General features: G+C 47.0%; 1 protein-coding gene across 2 annotated transcripts in view; it reads left to right on the top strand.

The window, feature by feature from the left end:
- The window catches only part of ACVR2A (activin A receptor type 2A), a 64,769-nt gene extending 50,798 nt beyond the window's left edge, over positions 1 to 13,971 (top strand). For both annotated transcript variants that reach the window (XM_086465063.1, XM_086465064.1), the window contains 7 exons: positions 3,679 to 3,822; positions 5,101 to 5,244; positions 6,914 to 7,059; positions 8,075 to 8,189; positions 9,553 to 9,691; positions 12,017 to 12,147; positions 13,026 to 13,971. In XM_086465063.1, the coding sequence (XP_086321189.1) occupies positions 3,679 to 3,822; positions 5,101 to 5,244; positions 6,914 to 7,059; positions 8,075 to 8,189; positions 9,553 to 9,691; positions 12,017 to 12,147; positions 13,026 to 13,220 (1,014 nt within the window). In that variant the 3' untranslated portion in view covers positions 13,221 to 13,971. The remainder of the gene's footprint in view (positions 1 to 3,678; positions 3,823 to 5,100; positions 5,245 to 6,913; positions 7,060 to 8,074; positions 8,190 to 9,552; positions 9,692 to 12,016; positions 12,148 to 13,025) is intronic.
- The last annotated feature ends 946 nt before the right edge of the window (positions 13,972 to 14,917 follow it).

Below are 14,917 nucleotides of genomic sequence, written 5' to 3'. Positions count from 1 at the left end.
CCCTTTGCAGTGCTTTTTGAGTGAACCCTTGTTGCAAACTGATTCCATTTGCTAAAAACCTGATTTTAAAAATAAATCTGGAAAAGCTTTTGGGCAATACAGCGCGTTGCCTTGGTCGGCTCTGTGGTCAGACAAGTGCCAGCGTCAGCCCAAGGGAAGGGATGGGGAGAGCTTGGGAACGGGGAAACTGGGCCTTTCCTTTTTTTGACAGCTGTGGCAAGCTGTTGGCCTAATATATCCGCATTAGATCTTTGCTCACAGTGTATCATCATCCTTGGCGCCACAGAGATGATTGTTAAAAGCCATACCAAAATAATTATGCCTGTGGCACATGAAAAGATTTTTTTGCTTAGAAGTGGAGCAAGTTGAAAATACTGTCCAGGAATGTTTCCGTATGAAAATAGTAACTTTAGTTTTAGAGTAAAGGCCTGTTGCTTTCAACAAAGTTGTTTAGGAAAAAAAAACAATCAGGAAAAAAAAGCTGGAAAACTGTTGTTTAGTCTAGTTATGGTAACAGGAGGCAATTATACTTTCCATTTTCAGTCGGGATTAGTTTTGATGTGTGGGTGTGTTGCTGCTTCGTAAGAGCGCCGGAAGTTTTGGCTTCTTAGAAATGCTTCAACACGAAAGGGAAACGCGCAGGGAACCACAGGAGGTTGCTATATAAGGTAGTGGGAAAATATTTTGAGATGCCAGGATTTTCTAGGAAATGGGAAATTCACGTGTATGATAAGTGTCGTGGTCTAATGGGAAAGCAGGAAGCACCAGTTTTCGCTGGCTGCTGTTTACTGAGGAGTTCCTGCCTTCTGTCATGTGGTAGATGCTGTAACTTTTTTTCCCCAAAACTCTGAGAAGTATTAAGCAGTCATTCGCTTGATGGTTGAGGAAAAAATTCACCTAGCGTGCTTCAAAATACTGGCAGGTTTTTTGGGTGGAGGGTGGGTATGGAAAGGAGGGAGCGTTCTTCTAGCTGCTAAAGCCAAGTGAGACTTGGGGTTACTTCCCACAAATTGTTCTCTTAATTTAGGCAAGTCACTAGGTTCAAAACTTTAATAAGCTCCCTTATTACCTGGTGTTAAATCCCCAGATGCTGCGCAGTGCTCAGGATTCCTGAAAACGGCAGGGTTGGTTGTTTTTTTTTACAAGGTGAGCTAGGCTTTTGTGAGTCAATTTGGGCATCTTGTTTCTGGTTTCACTTGGAACTGCAGCTATTACAAATTGAGGACAGTGATTTCCCTGGTGCCTGAAATGGTCATAAAGGGCTTTGACATTGAATGAAAGGCAGCACGGACGGGAATACTGAACTCTTAAACTTTGTTTGCTGTTTTGTGGTTTGTCCAGTTTAAACCCAGGGATTTTGATGTCACAACTTGAAGCATCTGTCCCTGTCATATTTGCAAAAAAGGATTTCATGCTTTTTTGAGGATAGCATTGTAATGTGTCTCTAATTTGAATTTCAAACATTGTGTTTTCTTTTACGGTTATTAATTTGTGGAATTAGGTTACAGTTTCTTTAAGTTGCTGTAAATCTGTCTCTCTATGAAACTTTATTTTTTTTTTTCAGAAAAATGTATTAGTTGCTTAGTAAGAAATAAGAGAATGCTTTTTATATTCCTGCACTTAAACTACTCAAAACTTGTTGGATACAGAAGCGCTTGTCTTCATTCTCACAATAGCAAAGTACACTTAAAACCGCAGTTGTTCAGAAAATATGTCTTTAAGACGCACGAGATCTTCATGCTGCTAACTGAAGTGCCCAAATACTTAACAAATGAGAATACTCAATGGTTATGTAGAAGCAACTACTCCGGTATTTTTCATTCTTTCTCTTTAAACAGCATTATAGCTGTGAGTGAGTGGGGAAAAAACCCAGAGAAGCCAAGCATGCATTTCGGAGGCTTTTTCGAACTGGGTTTTTGTCGTTGCGTTCTGCAGCAGGGCTGTCAGTTACAAGCGGTACCTGCCTTTCGTTTGTAGGCTTGGTTCTTCCACATATGATACTGAGACTTGTGGTAGGATTTTGTGGTCTCTGTAGACCTGCACTGCCTCTAAAAGCAGCCGTTCTCCCTCTTCCCATCTGTCATCTAGCAGTCTGCCCCCACGCCGTCACCACAGGCTTTGACACTTTCAATTCTCTGTAGCAGCTTTGACTGAGGAACAAATCGTGGTTTAAACTAGTTTTGGGGGGGTGTGGAAAGAAGGTGGAGCTGTATCTTGTGGTGACAGTATTGGTCATTCTGCTCGGTGACTGCTGCGTGCCGGAACTTGACTTTATTTCCCTGCAGAAAACAGGGATGAGACAGAAGAGATGGTGTTTCTGTGGTTCCGTGCATGCAGTAATATTCTTTGGTGCAGAGGCATAGGTAAACGGGTCTGCTGCGTTTGTGGTAGGGAAGAAGCTCCCATAGGTACGCGCTAATCCAGCATGGTGGACTGGCGAGGAAAGGCCAGCCCAGAAAGAAGCCATCTCTGGCAATAAATCTAATCATCTCCTTGTTAGATTCAGATGATGTGTATGATACAGAATAGGTTGGAGATGCGTAAAAACACATAAAATACCAGATATTTGATAAGCTGTCGCATTCCCTTCGCCAGAAAGGGGAATTGTTCCAATCTGTGGTAAGATTGGTGGTTATAAGGGTAGCGGCGTGGAAGCTCTATCGCACTTGCCATCGTGCTTTCCAGCTTGTGCTGCCATAGCCGAAAAGGAATTTTGGAGCTAGCCCCTCAGCGAAGTACAGACCCTGTAAGATGTGGCGAGGTCATCTCTTCAGTTTAATTCCAGTTCTGCGTCTGGGGTCCGGCCGAGTGTCCCCATTTCAGTGAGATACTGGCAACAGTCGGGAGCAGAGCGGTAGGCCGTGGCTCCCCACAGCACCGCTCGCGCGGCTCGGAGGGCTGGCTGCGGCAGCGGTGCCGTTGGGTTTCCCGTGCCGAACGTCAGCGGCTATGCCTGTGGTTTGGTGGTTTCTGAACGAGAAGAAAAGTGTTAGTTAACATCCTGGAAGACCTTGCAGTGGCGCGGCCTGCCTTCGTACTGGTTTGCACCCTGATGTCCCCAGTAAGCAGCGGAGGTTTTGAAGTAGAGCTGTGCCTCCGGCGGCTCGGTGGCTTGAGAGCTCAACCAGGACGTGGTAACTGCAGGCGGGGAGGGGGGTTCTGCGCCGCTGCCCCCAACCCGATGGCCAACGCAGACGTTGGCGGCTGAGGGCTGCGGTGTTGGTCACGCGGAGATGGACCTGAGGGCTGGGTAGAGTCGAGTCACCAGGGCACTGAGCTAGAGGGTTAAGCAGGTCACAGGTACCTCAAACCAACCAACCCCGTAAATATATCAGAGGTGCTCGTGTCCCTTAAAAAAAATAATAACAAGTAAAGCTTGATTATCTTTGTTCCTTAGTTTCTGCTGTGCTTTTACACCGGGTTAGACAGATTTCTAGTGTAACTGTTGTTATGCCGTCGCTTGCACGTTGATCTGAGCATGTTTTCCACTCTCATTTCTCTTTCCTCTGGAGGAGGGTTGCTGTTTTGTTTCTGGTTTGTTTGGGGGACTTTGTTGCAAGGGTGGGTTGGGTACGTGACACAAGGCTCTCCCAGTTTACAAGCCTGTATTACTAGTGCTGTCGTCATAGATAGCACACCTAATAGCAAAACTAATTAACGGTTTTAACCTGATTTCAGGATCCTGGCCCACCACCACCTTCACCGTTGATGGGTTTGAAGCCGTTGCAGTTACTAGAGATCAAAGCTAGGGGAAGGTTTGGTTGTGTATGGAAAGCTCAACTGCTGAATGAGTATGTTGCCGTCAAAATATTCCCCATTCAGGTAAGCAGGAGTTCTGAGGGTCCTGTGTTGCCTGGAGTACTGTAATGCTAAACCAGCTTTTCCAGTCACAATAACACAATTTTCAATATATGCTGTAAGTCTAGATAGAAATTGAGCTAAAAAAGTGCAGGTGTAGAGTTTTATTGAATTAAAGTAAGTGTTTTTACGTGGCAAACATGTTACTGAAACACAAACTCTGAAATTTATGTATGTTTCTAGTCATAAAAATAACGTGTTTGGCATGAAGAGTTCATAAGCAGCTCTCTCTCATCCCTCGATGAGTTGAGAAGAATTTGTTAGTGTTTTTCGAATTAAATTGTACTTGGAAGTCATGTCCTGAAATGGGAACCTGTAAGGTGATTGTTCCAATTAAATACACCTTAACGAAGTGAAATAGTATTTACTTCCCAGCACATACCCACTGGAAGCCATGTTTTAGAATAGATTGTGCTTGTCATTTTAAGATCCAGTCTAGTTAAAGAATACAAAGTGGTCGTACACAAGGATATTGGGATAGTTTTCACGTGAATTAAAACCACCCACTGCCGCTTGAGGTGAACAAGTGGCCTTGTGTTTTCTGATGATTAACCACGCGTCAACTTGCTGAATAAATACATCTGCAGGTTCTTATTCTTCTAGGAGAAATGGCATATATTTGTGCTGATGGCTGAAACCAGCATATCAGAAATCAAATCTGAGACTTTGTTCATTATTTTAGTTAAGGAAAACCTGGGTTTAATTCTTTATTAATTTCTTGTGGATTAGTAAAATGTAAAAACTGAACCGTGCTCTTAAGACTAAAGCAATTGCAATGATTTGCATTCTGTAGACTCCGATCCTAATCTGCAGCTTTCTGGGACTCCAGGGTTCCTATCTGTGGTGGCTGAGGTTGTTTTCAACACTTGGTGTTCGTTTACAACAAATTTTTCAGACAATTTTCCTCTGTATGTGAGTGAATATGTAATGGACGTGAAGAAAGACAGGGTTTCCTGTTCTTGTGTGTGTTGGGCCAGTAGTTTGTAGCACCAATACCGATACTGGTCTAAACATTTGTAATTTTTAAATCATCAGCCTCATAATATTAACAGCACAGACTGTGCTTTCTTTCCTTTTGGTGGTAACTCCTGTCTTGCCAAAAAAAAAAAGGGGGTTAGTCATTTTGACAGACTGGTTACAAATGCACAGTAAATTGTAGGAGGAAACTTCTGCCAGGGAACGTGCCTCTTATTCCCAATTATTATGGTATTAACTGGGTTTGATGTGTTCTTTTGTTTGAAGGACAAACAGTCGTGGCAGAACGAGTATGAAATTTACAGTTTGCCTGGAATGAAGCATGACAATATTTTGCAGTTCATCGGTGCAGAGAAACGAGGCACTAGCATTGATGTCGATCTGTGGTTAATTACAGCGTTTCATGAAAAGGTATGTTTACTTCTCAGTGTAGTTTTGATTTTTTTTTTGTGATTATGGCAGAGGAAGAACAGCCTTAGAAATCTGTCACAGCTGTGAACTTGAGACAGGTAAGAAATAAAATTTAAAATAGTTTTTGTTTACTCTTAGCTCGTCTCTTTTCGTTGGGTATGTATTTATTTAAATTTATTTTCGCCCAGCTGAGAAAGTTGTCATCGGTCGTTACTTAATAGAGGAGTAGTTTCAGAAAACAAACAAAAACTCATCCTGCTTTTTTCCTTTTTAGAACATGTATTTTTGACTATCCCCTGTCTAAGCCTGCCTAAATTCAACTCCATCTTGCAGAGATTGTGGTGGTTTATTTTTTTTTTTAGTTGTGCTTAGTTGGCTCAAGTGTATGAGCATGAAGCCAACTTCCCAATTCTATTGTGATAACCACAGTAAGAAACACAAATATATGTCATTAAGAATACGTTCACTGTCCACTTAATTTATTTTTTATTAAATACATGTAACTGTCACAGGGACGTCAGTGCAAAGACCAAAAAAAGCCAAAACCCAAACTGTAATTTAGCACTGGCACGGGCAAAGAGGCATTGGGAGGATGTTACCTGTAGCAGACTTGAGAAAATACAAATCTGTACGATACGGACATGCTGATGCGTTAAGGCTAAGTCATAGATCGTATTTCTAGTATGGAGTGTTACTTTCTTCATTCTGGCATTTTTGTCCCATTTATGCCTCTGCTTTAATGATTTAGACTAATACTATCCAACTACTTAAATTTTTTGACAGATCTTCATGATCAAGTAGATCATACCAAACTCATTTGCCTTTCTAAAGGCTTATTGCCTTTTTGTTGGTTGTTTTTTTTGTCTGAGTTTTAAAAATCTTGTTACTCTTGGAAAGATGGTATCCGAGATGACTCTTAATTGATGGAAAATACAATTATTAGGTTTTTTATTTTCAAAGTGTAGCCTTACACTTTGACAGGCCTTTGTTCACTGTTCCCTTTTGTGTTGGCTTTTCACGCAGCAACGTGTGACACCGTGACATCTCACAAACTGGATAATATGTAAATCCGTGAAAATGTGTGTATAGAGTGGGCTAGAGCAGTGAGTTTGAAGAGAAGAGCTTTATGTTGAATAATTTTTACTTTACAGTATCTCTTTATTCAGAGTGGGGGTTTTTTCCCCTCTGAAATGGTGATGTGAAACTGAAGGTTACTGTTGTTGGTCCATAGGAAAAGACAGACTGTCAGTTAAAGGGCCTAAAGAATCCTCATGCACAGTTTGGCAAGATTGAAGGTGGATCTAACGCCTGGAAGATGATAAATTGTGCCTCTAAAAGCAGGGTTGTCTTCATAAAAAGCACTTTACAAGCAGTTCCTTGTCAAGCGTGCCACTGAACTTGAGTTCATTGCCCTGTGTGCCTGTTGAGGTGATATCTAGATGCGTCTCGATCCTGTTTGTGGACTGGAGGGGATGCAGCGGTTAATTTTGTGGTGTTTAAAGTAGCGGGGGTTCGCGTGTGCACGTGTATGAGTACGTGGTCTGTCAGAGGAGAGAGGGGCAGGCGGGCGTCCCGTGTGCCGTAGTGGCGGAGGCCGTCCAGGAGCGTTCTTTACGAGGAGATGGGAACAAAATCCATCTCATAATTGTTTTTCTCTTTTGCCCTGCAGGGTTCATTAACAGACTTTCTCAAGGCGAACGTGGTCTCTTGGAATGAGCTGTGTCACATCGCTCAGACGATGGCTAGAGGCCTGGCTTATCTCCACGAGGACATACCAGGGCTAAAAGACGGGCACAAACCTGCCATCTCCCATAGGTACAGTACATGCAGAATACCTCCAGGTGCCTGTTAGTGTTTGAACTGTGAGCTCAAGGGTAGGAGGTGTGGATAGACAGGAAGTATTCCAGTAATTCTCCCTTCCGGAATTATCGAGGGTTTCATTCAGAAAACTCTGCTCAGCCTAAGCAAAAAATCTAGCTGATGGTTCATAGAGCTTGGTGTGCTGGTTGTGCTTAATGTCATCAGTTCTTTTTTTATGCAGTTAATTGCTTAGGTACCCTCTGCAGCATGGGAAATAATTAGCAGTATAGCTGTTTGAAACGACTTAAGCGCTTGTGTGTCTAAGTTCAGGTAACACTGAATGCCTTCAGACAGAAACACTGACTCTAAGAGGTGTTTTGCCTGTTGTTGACTGTAATTGCTGTTTGTTCTTAAATGGGGTAAGTGTGAAAAGCTGTAGGGAGTGAAATGATAGCGGTAACCAAACTAAAAGATAGGTACAGAGAGTAAGAGAAAACGGAATTCTGCAGAACTTCATGAGCCCAACTGCTTGATTGGTGCTACAACGGAGGAGGGGGCGAGGTACACACGGGAGAGATGGGAATCGCTGTTCTGTTTCCTGTTTAAACCAAGTGTAGTTGTAACTCAAGTACGCAGGAGCTACAGTTTCGTTCTGTTTCTGTGTCGTACACGCTTACAAACCTGCATGTCTTTTAAAACTAAGCACAAAAGGATAGTTTGATGGCTGCCTCGTGTATTTCTGTAAGAACCAAGCTGTGCAAGTGTACTCCTAGGTTTTAGTACTCCTTCGTTGTTAAATGGACTGCTGCTTTGTACTTTTCTTGCCTTTGTATTACAGCTATAGCATGGTTTTGGTTGGAAGGGACCTTAAAGATCATCTGGTTCCAACCCCCCTGCCAGGGGTAACACCAGGCCCCCCCCACCTGGGCAGGGATAATACTCTTTGGTTTACTATGTTACTTTCTCCTTAGAACTTTGGATGGTATTTCATGTTCTAGAGCTCTAATTTTTGTTTTCCTTAACTTGGAAGGGACATCAAAAGCAAGAACGTGCTGCTGAAAAATAATCTTACAGCTTGTATTGCTGATTTCGGTCTAGCTTTAAAGTTTGAGGCTGGAAAGTCTGCAGGGGATACGCATGGACAGGTAAATACTGATTTATTTACAGAAGTGACCCAACAGTTAACTGCATTTGATGGGAAATCGGTAGTTTAGGCATTCTTCGTGCACAGGGTACTATATCCTGAAGCCTATTTTTGGTGACTTAAGAAAGCTGGTGATTTGTGCTTTCTTCTCACAGGCTAAAAATTAAACAATTCTTTAGATAATTACAGACCACAGCCTTCCCCCGCCCCCCATCTCATTGCATGGCGCCTCTCTCCCCCTTATTTTCATTCTTACTAGAGGATTTGGAGAAGAAAGAGTGGTTTTGCTGTATGTCACTAATTGTTCTGAGATCCTGTTCAGAACTCGAGGCATTGGCAGCCAGTTCCCAACTTTCTGACCTAGCAACAGTCGCTGTCCTGGGACAACAACAGCACTGGTCGAGCACTGGTCATACAGCAGGGAGCTGTCTGAGTACCCTGTGCTTATGAAATAACAACCTGGAGCTTAGAACACGATGGTTTCTGGAAAACTAAATCTATTTCATTTTAGGCAGAACTTCACAGTTTATGGTTGAGTGATGAAAATAAAATCCTTCCAATAAGATTATAAAACCTCAGTAACGCTGCTGAGGAGAAACGCAGCCATCAGCACCAAGGTGGAACTAGTGGGGGAGATCTTGTTCAGACATCATGTGAGGTCTGATTTAGTCAGGTGACATGATTTCGTCATTGGCTGGGGCCAAAAAGAAGGGATATCTATCCCCAGAGTTCTCATGTCACAGCCAGTTTTGTGTGAGTGATTTCATGTAACTTTTCTTGGTGTAAACTGCCCGCCGGTAGCGAGTTTTCCTTTGGTGTTTTTATTACTGCTTCTCTCACGGGGAGGAATAGAAGCACGTTTCACATCCTTGTGACACGAAGAAATTAAAAGTAGCGGCCTTCCTGTAACTGGGGAGAAAATCATCGAATGGGTTGGGTTGGAAGGGACCTTCAGAGGTCGTCTGGTGGAACCCCGGTGCAGCGAGCAGGGCCATCCTCACCTGAGCAGCTACATAAAGCAAGGGATGGCAGAGACAAACGTGCTGAGTTGTTGTGAAATGTGCTATTTTAAAATCTATTCACGTTTTCCTGCTTTGTAAGTATTCTTATATATAAATATAAATAAACATAAATAAATATGTCTAGAGGATTATTCCTAATTCCTCTTACCTACTGTTGGATAGAGGAACACAAGAGACTTCCAAGGTTTAGTCCTAAGCAAGGATAACCCTGGCTAGGTTTAGTCTCTAAAAACAATTAGCACCAGTCTACAGTATTATTACGATGGGCACCAGCTAGAGTGGTCACTGTGGTCCTGTTGATTCTTTCCAAATACCAATTTCTCTGCTCTCCTGTCTCTCAAGGTTGGTACACGAAGGTATATGGCTCCTGAGGTACTAGAAGGTGCTATCAACTTCCAAAGGGATGCGTTTTTGAGGATAGATATGTACGCCATGGGATTAGTCCTCTGGGAATTGGCATCACGCTGTACTGCCTCAGATGGTAAGCAACCTGTTGGATCTGTGGACGGGTCTACCTTAATTTGTGAGCGGTGTGTTTAAAGCGAGAAAGGGGGGGGTGGATTGTACGTGTGGGGTGAGATTTACGGCGGGTGTTGGTCCTGCGGGGAAGTGAATGGAATGCTAACCTCACGGGGCTGCTTCATAACTTCGTCTCTTCAGGATTTGGCTTCCCAGGTAAAAATATTCTGGTACGTGGACACTTGTTGCGTTTCTTCTGGTCGTGGTATGACTGGAGAGACTTAGTGTGGGACTCCTGGCCTGGGATGTTGGGTCTGTCCTCAGTTCAGCCCGACAGTCTCCGTGCCAACCACTTTGTCTGAGGGTGTTGCTTCCTTGCCTAAGCAGAAGCTCGGAGGAGGTTAACTGTGGTCACCCAGACATCCTGCTGGGAAGCTGCTGTCCCCTGGTGCCCGCCCGAGCATCGGGACAGTGACCTGCCTTTGGGAGATGTGTGTAGTGTCAGAGATCTGCTCCCAATGGAGTAGGGGGGTACGGGGCTAAAAGACATGAAGAATTCTCATGGGCCAGAAATATATTTCATTACGAAGAGCCTTGATGCCGTTAATAATCTTCTGGCTGCTGTAACCGTACGTGGGGAACCCCCTTGGCCCGCCCTGAGGCGTGGCGAAGTGCTCTTCGGGGCATCGGCACGTCGGTTGTCTGCAGTGAGACGTAGAAAAGTCCGTGTTCTGGTTTAGCCCTGGGTGCCAGAGTGGGGCTGTGCCGTGGGAGTTCAGTGCCTCCCTCCCCTCCCTGTGGTGTCCCTCATGTAACGTTCCTTCAGCTCGTAGGCGTCAGCCCTTCTGGGGTAGCTTAGAGATGGAAAAGGCAGAGACGTCTGAGGAACCTGCAGCGGGTGCTTTCGGCCGTGGGTCCGTCCCAGCTGGCTTCCTCCTGAAGCAAACCCTTGGGTCCAGTTTGTAAACTATCAAGAAAAGATAGGAGGTATCCCGTTTCGGGTAGGAATAGCAAATTTTGTAAATAGAGGTCTTTTTTGGGTGCCTGGACCAATCAGGATTAATCAAGAACAAGACAAAAGGCTCACAAACGCTTGGGAGAAAGTTTGCGTTTTTCAGGGAGTCTTTGTAGCAGCTGGAATTCAGCGGAGAGGACGGTTTCACGGCGGCTGGCGATGCCGTTTGTCCTAAAGCTCTCCGGGGAGAGCCAGATACCCCTCTGCAAGGCCAGGGTGCTTGGAGAAGCTCCGTGTGTGGCCACGCGGTGCCCCTCAGCCCCCGGCGGTGCCCCTCAGCCCCCGGCGGTGCCCCTCAGCCCCCGGCGGTGCCCCTCAGCCCCCGGCGGTGCCCCTCAGCCCCCGGCGGTGCCCCTCAGCCCCTACGGAGGCTTTACCCTCTCGGAAATGTGGAGCTGTTGACCCACGGATTCGACGCCATCTCGCACGAGCCCCTGCGGCCATCCCGCGGTCTGTACCGATTCCTCGTGCCTTGGTGTACCCCGAAACTCAAATCTCCCTGGAAGGGGGTGGCAGGGCGCTCCGGCGGGCGCGGTGGTTCCTCCCCAAAGGGAAGGCGGCGCCGGTGAAGGCAAGAGCCCTCCTGAGTCGCGCCTTGCTGTTGCTCTGCAGTCACGGCTGCCGGTTTTCCCTTGGCAAATACATTTGGGGTTTTACTGAGAAAGGGGCCTGATGCGCCTCATCCGTCCCGTGCCCTCCGTTTCTTCCGTCTCGCCCTTCCTCCTCCCGTCGGACCGCTGAGCCGCGAGCACCAAGTCGGTGTTGGCAGTAACCTGCAGCTGATGGGCAGCTCGGCCTGTAACGCTTGTCCCGCCGGTGCCGCTGAGGACGAATGTTCCTGTTGGCCGTCGGCACCGGCGCGTGTGTCCTGGCTGCCGCGGCCGGCCGAGGAAGCCGCCACGGCGCGACGGAGGGCGGCAGCGCTCGCTGTCGCTGCGGCCGTCAGGCACCCGCTTGGTCACGGGGCACCAGACTGGAGAGGAGGAGGAGGAGGATTTATCTCCCCAGAGCTGTGATCTGATGGAGGAGGCGGCGGGAGAAGCCGTGGAGCCGAGAGCCTCCCCTCTGCCCTGCTGGGTCGGTGCTTCCAGCTGCGAAGGAGCTGGGCCGGGAGCTGCGCTCGGTGGATGGAGCTCCTGAAAGTGCCGCTGCTGCTGGGTTCAAACCTTCGTCACTGCTGCTCCCCTGGCCTGGGATGAGCTTTTCGTGGTGACAAAGTGAACTGCTACGTTTCTAAGATGCCAGTCGTCGTCTTTCCTTTTTTTTTCCCCCCCTTTTTTAAAGCAAAATTGGTGGTTTAACTTCTTTTTTTTCTTTTTTCCTTACCTACAGGCCCAGTCGATGAGTACATGTTGCCGTTTGAAGAAGAAATCGGCCAGCATCCCTCCCTTGAAGACATGCAGGAAGTGGTAGTTCATAAAAAGAAGAGGCCTGTTCTACGAGAGTGCTGGCAAAAGCATTCTGTAAGTCGTTCTGCGAGCCCGTCCTTCGTGTCGCGGGCGTCGGCTCTTGTTAGTCCTGCCTTGTCTTCTTTGGGGAAGAATTTGGTAATTCTAGTAAGAGTTAAACAGACTGTAAACTAATGTTTTCTTAATCTTAAAATGTTCTCTCTCGCTCTGAGTGATCTCACTTTTCTTTTGGTGAGAGAATCTTGAGAGTCGCTTTTGAATGCACGTGTTCAGTATGTTTCAGAAATAGTAGTTACTGTGGGAATGCTACAAACTGCAGGTGGTGGAGTAGGGAAAGCGGTGTCCTAGGAGGAATTTCTGGGCTCGGTCATTTCTGGGCTCAGTTAGGGAAGAGTCACACGCTTTCCTCCTCTGGGTTATGGCCAGACAGGTGCTGGACGTGGCGCCGCTGCCTCTTCCTGGTGCTGGTTGCAGCTGTTGTCCTTGGTTTTTTCAAAAACGGGCGGTTAGAAACAACAGGTGGCACCGCCAGGAAAAGGAGCGTGCGTTTCCCTCTGCTCCTGGTGGCTGGCCTGAAGCCCGGCCAGCTCCGTGGGACTCGGGCGGAAAGCGGAGCGTCCTCGGGCGTCCATCCCCCCCCCTTGAACCGCTGGGTTTGTTCCACCGAGGAGCTCAACCCTTTCGGGGGTGAGACCTCCCGCAGGCCGCGGCCTCGCTGGGCGGCGGGAGAGGGCTTGGCTGCTCCTGCTCAGCCGCTCCAGCAGCACCCCGGGATCCCCACGGTGGCTTTCGGAGCAGCCCCCCCCCCCTCAGCCCTGCCCAGCAGGAGGGGTCTCTCAAAGTGCCGTTTGAACCACCGCGTGACCCCCCCCCCCCCAAATTCCTGCTGGCTCTGAGCCCCGCTGGGTTCTGTTTCCCTTTGCTCCCCGCAGGGGATGGCGATGCTCTGCGAGACCATCGAGGAGTGCTGGGATCACGACGCGGAAGCGCGGCTGTCGGCGGGGTGCGTGGAGGAGCGGATCATCCAGATGCAAAAACTGACGAACATTATCACGACAGAGGACATCGTGACTGTGGTCACCATGGTGACCAACGTGGACTTCCCTCCCAAAGAATCCAGTCTATGATAGTTGCACTGGTCGGGTTCCTGACCGCCGGGACTCTTCCCTGGAGCTGCTCGAGCTGACGGGACTGCTGACGTCGCTGCTGTTTTCGGGGCGGAAAGAGCGGTAAGTCTCTCCGGAGCGCCGTCGAGGGGCGCGTGTCCTTCACGGCCCCCTTCCTCCTCCCGAGCGTGGATCCCGGAGACTTTTTGCATTCCCTGCTCGCCCGCGCCCGAGGGACGTGGGGCTGAGGAGCCGGAACGTGCCGGCAGGAACTGCCATGAAGACTTAAGGACCTGTACTGGCTGATCGAGCGTTTTAAAAACTGACACCAGATTTCTTAATACCTTGTCCGAAGAGACTAATTCCTTAAATGAACTACTGTTATTTTTTTTAAATCAAAACATTTCATTTCAGATTTAAAAGAAAAAAAAAAAAAAGGGTAACTCGTTTTTATTGCATTTGCTGTTGTTTATAAAAATGACTATTGTAATGCCAATATGACACAGCTTGTGAATGTTTAGTGTGCTGCTGTTCAGTGTACATAAACAAAGTAATCCAGTGGGATATAGCAAAGAGGCTTCCAAGTATTACTTAACCTCCCTCAACAAGGTATACCTCAGTTCCACCTCTGCTAAATTATGAGATTGACAACACTAACGAAATTGGAGTAATAAATCGATCCGTGTTTTGTAAATGATGTATTTCAAATTCACTGTGTTATTTAAGAAGGGTAAGCTATGCTTCATGCCAACAGTAAATGGCCATTCCTAAAGCAGTGTTTTTAGCCTTTTCTTGTACTAGCTTGTTGTGTATAGAAAAGAAAAAGTGCTGTTTATTGAAACACGATTTTCCTTCCTCTTTTTAGTTTAAAGCTCTTCTCTGACCTCCATCTCCCCGAATCTCTCGTACATTTATTTAACTGAATACTATTTAGGTTTGCTGTGTCTGAGGAATATTTGAGAACTTAAGCATGACTTTTTTTAATTTTCTGTGAGCTGTGACACTGGAAAGCTCTGAATTCTTGTTCTTTCTTTTTTCTTTTTTCTTTTTTTTTTGTTAAAAAAAGTCTTCTTTTCCTATTTATGTTTGTGACGGGCTCTGCCTGGCGTGTGTTCTGTTTCGCTCAGCGGTGTGCGGTGGGTTCTGTGTCACGGTGTCAGGGTCACCTCAGGAAGCTCGGTTACCCCAAACTCCTTCCTCTCTGCGCTGAGCTCTGCGGCCTCACGGGCAGCTCGGTGCCAGCCCGTCAGAGCGCTGCGTCACGTCCGCGCTCCCTGGGGTTCTCCGGGGATCCTACACGCAGATTCCAGCCACAGATTTCAGGTGACACATTTCAGGGACAATTTAGTGACGCTTACAACTCAAAATACACGATGACTAGGTAGAGGTAACGAATCCCGATGCCCGTGGCACAGGGTCGCACCCCCACACACCCAAAAAAAAGAGGAAAAACGTTGAAACTGCTCTCCCAGCTCCTCCGCTCTTCCGAGCGTCGGGAGCCACCCCTTGCCTTCGGCTTACCCAGCGACTGGCAGGAGGGTGCCCAAGGGCTGCTCGGGAGTGCTGTTCCACTGCGTTTTGGTTTGGTCCTAGACACAGACTTCCAAGGAAAATCCATTCTGTGAACCTCCAGAGTACGGAACCGGCGGCAGTGGGTGCGGCGCCGCGTGTTCCGTCGCTGTCTCCGGTTTTGCACCGTGCCCTGCCCCAGCAGCTTT

Source organism: Leptosomus discolor, chromosome 5 (genome assembly GCF_034619465.1).
Source record: "Leptosomus discolor isolate bLepDis1 chromosome 5, bLepDis1.hap2, whole genome shotgun sequence".
Lineage (NCBI taxonomy): Eukaryota > Metazoa > Chordata > Aves > Leptosomiformes > Leptosomidae > Leptosomus > Leptosomus discolor.
The sequence above is the reverse complement of the archived record's forward strand: the minus strand, read 5'-3'. Positions and strand labels throughout refer to the sequence as shown.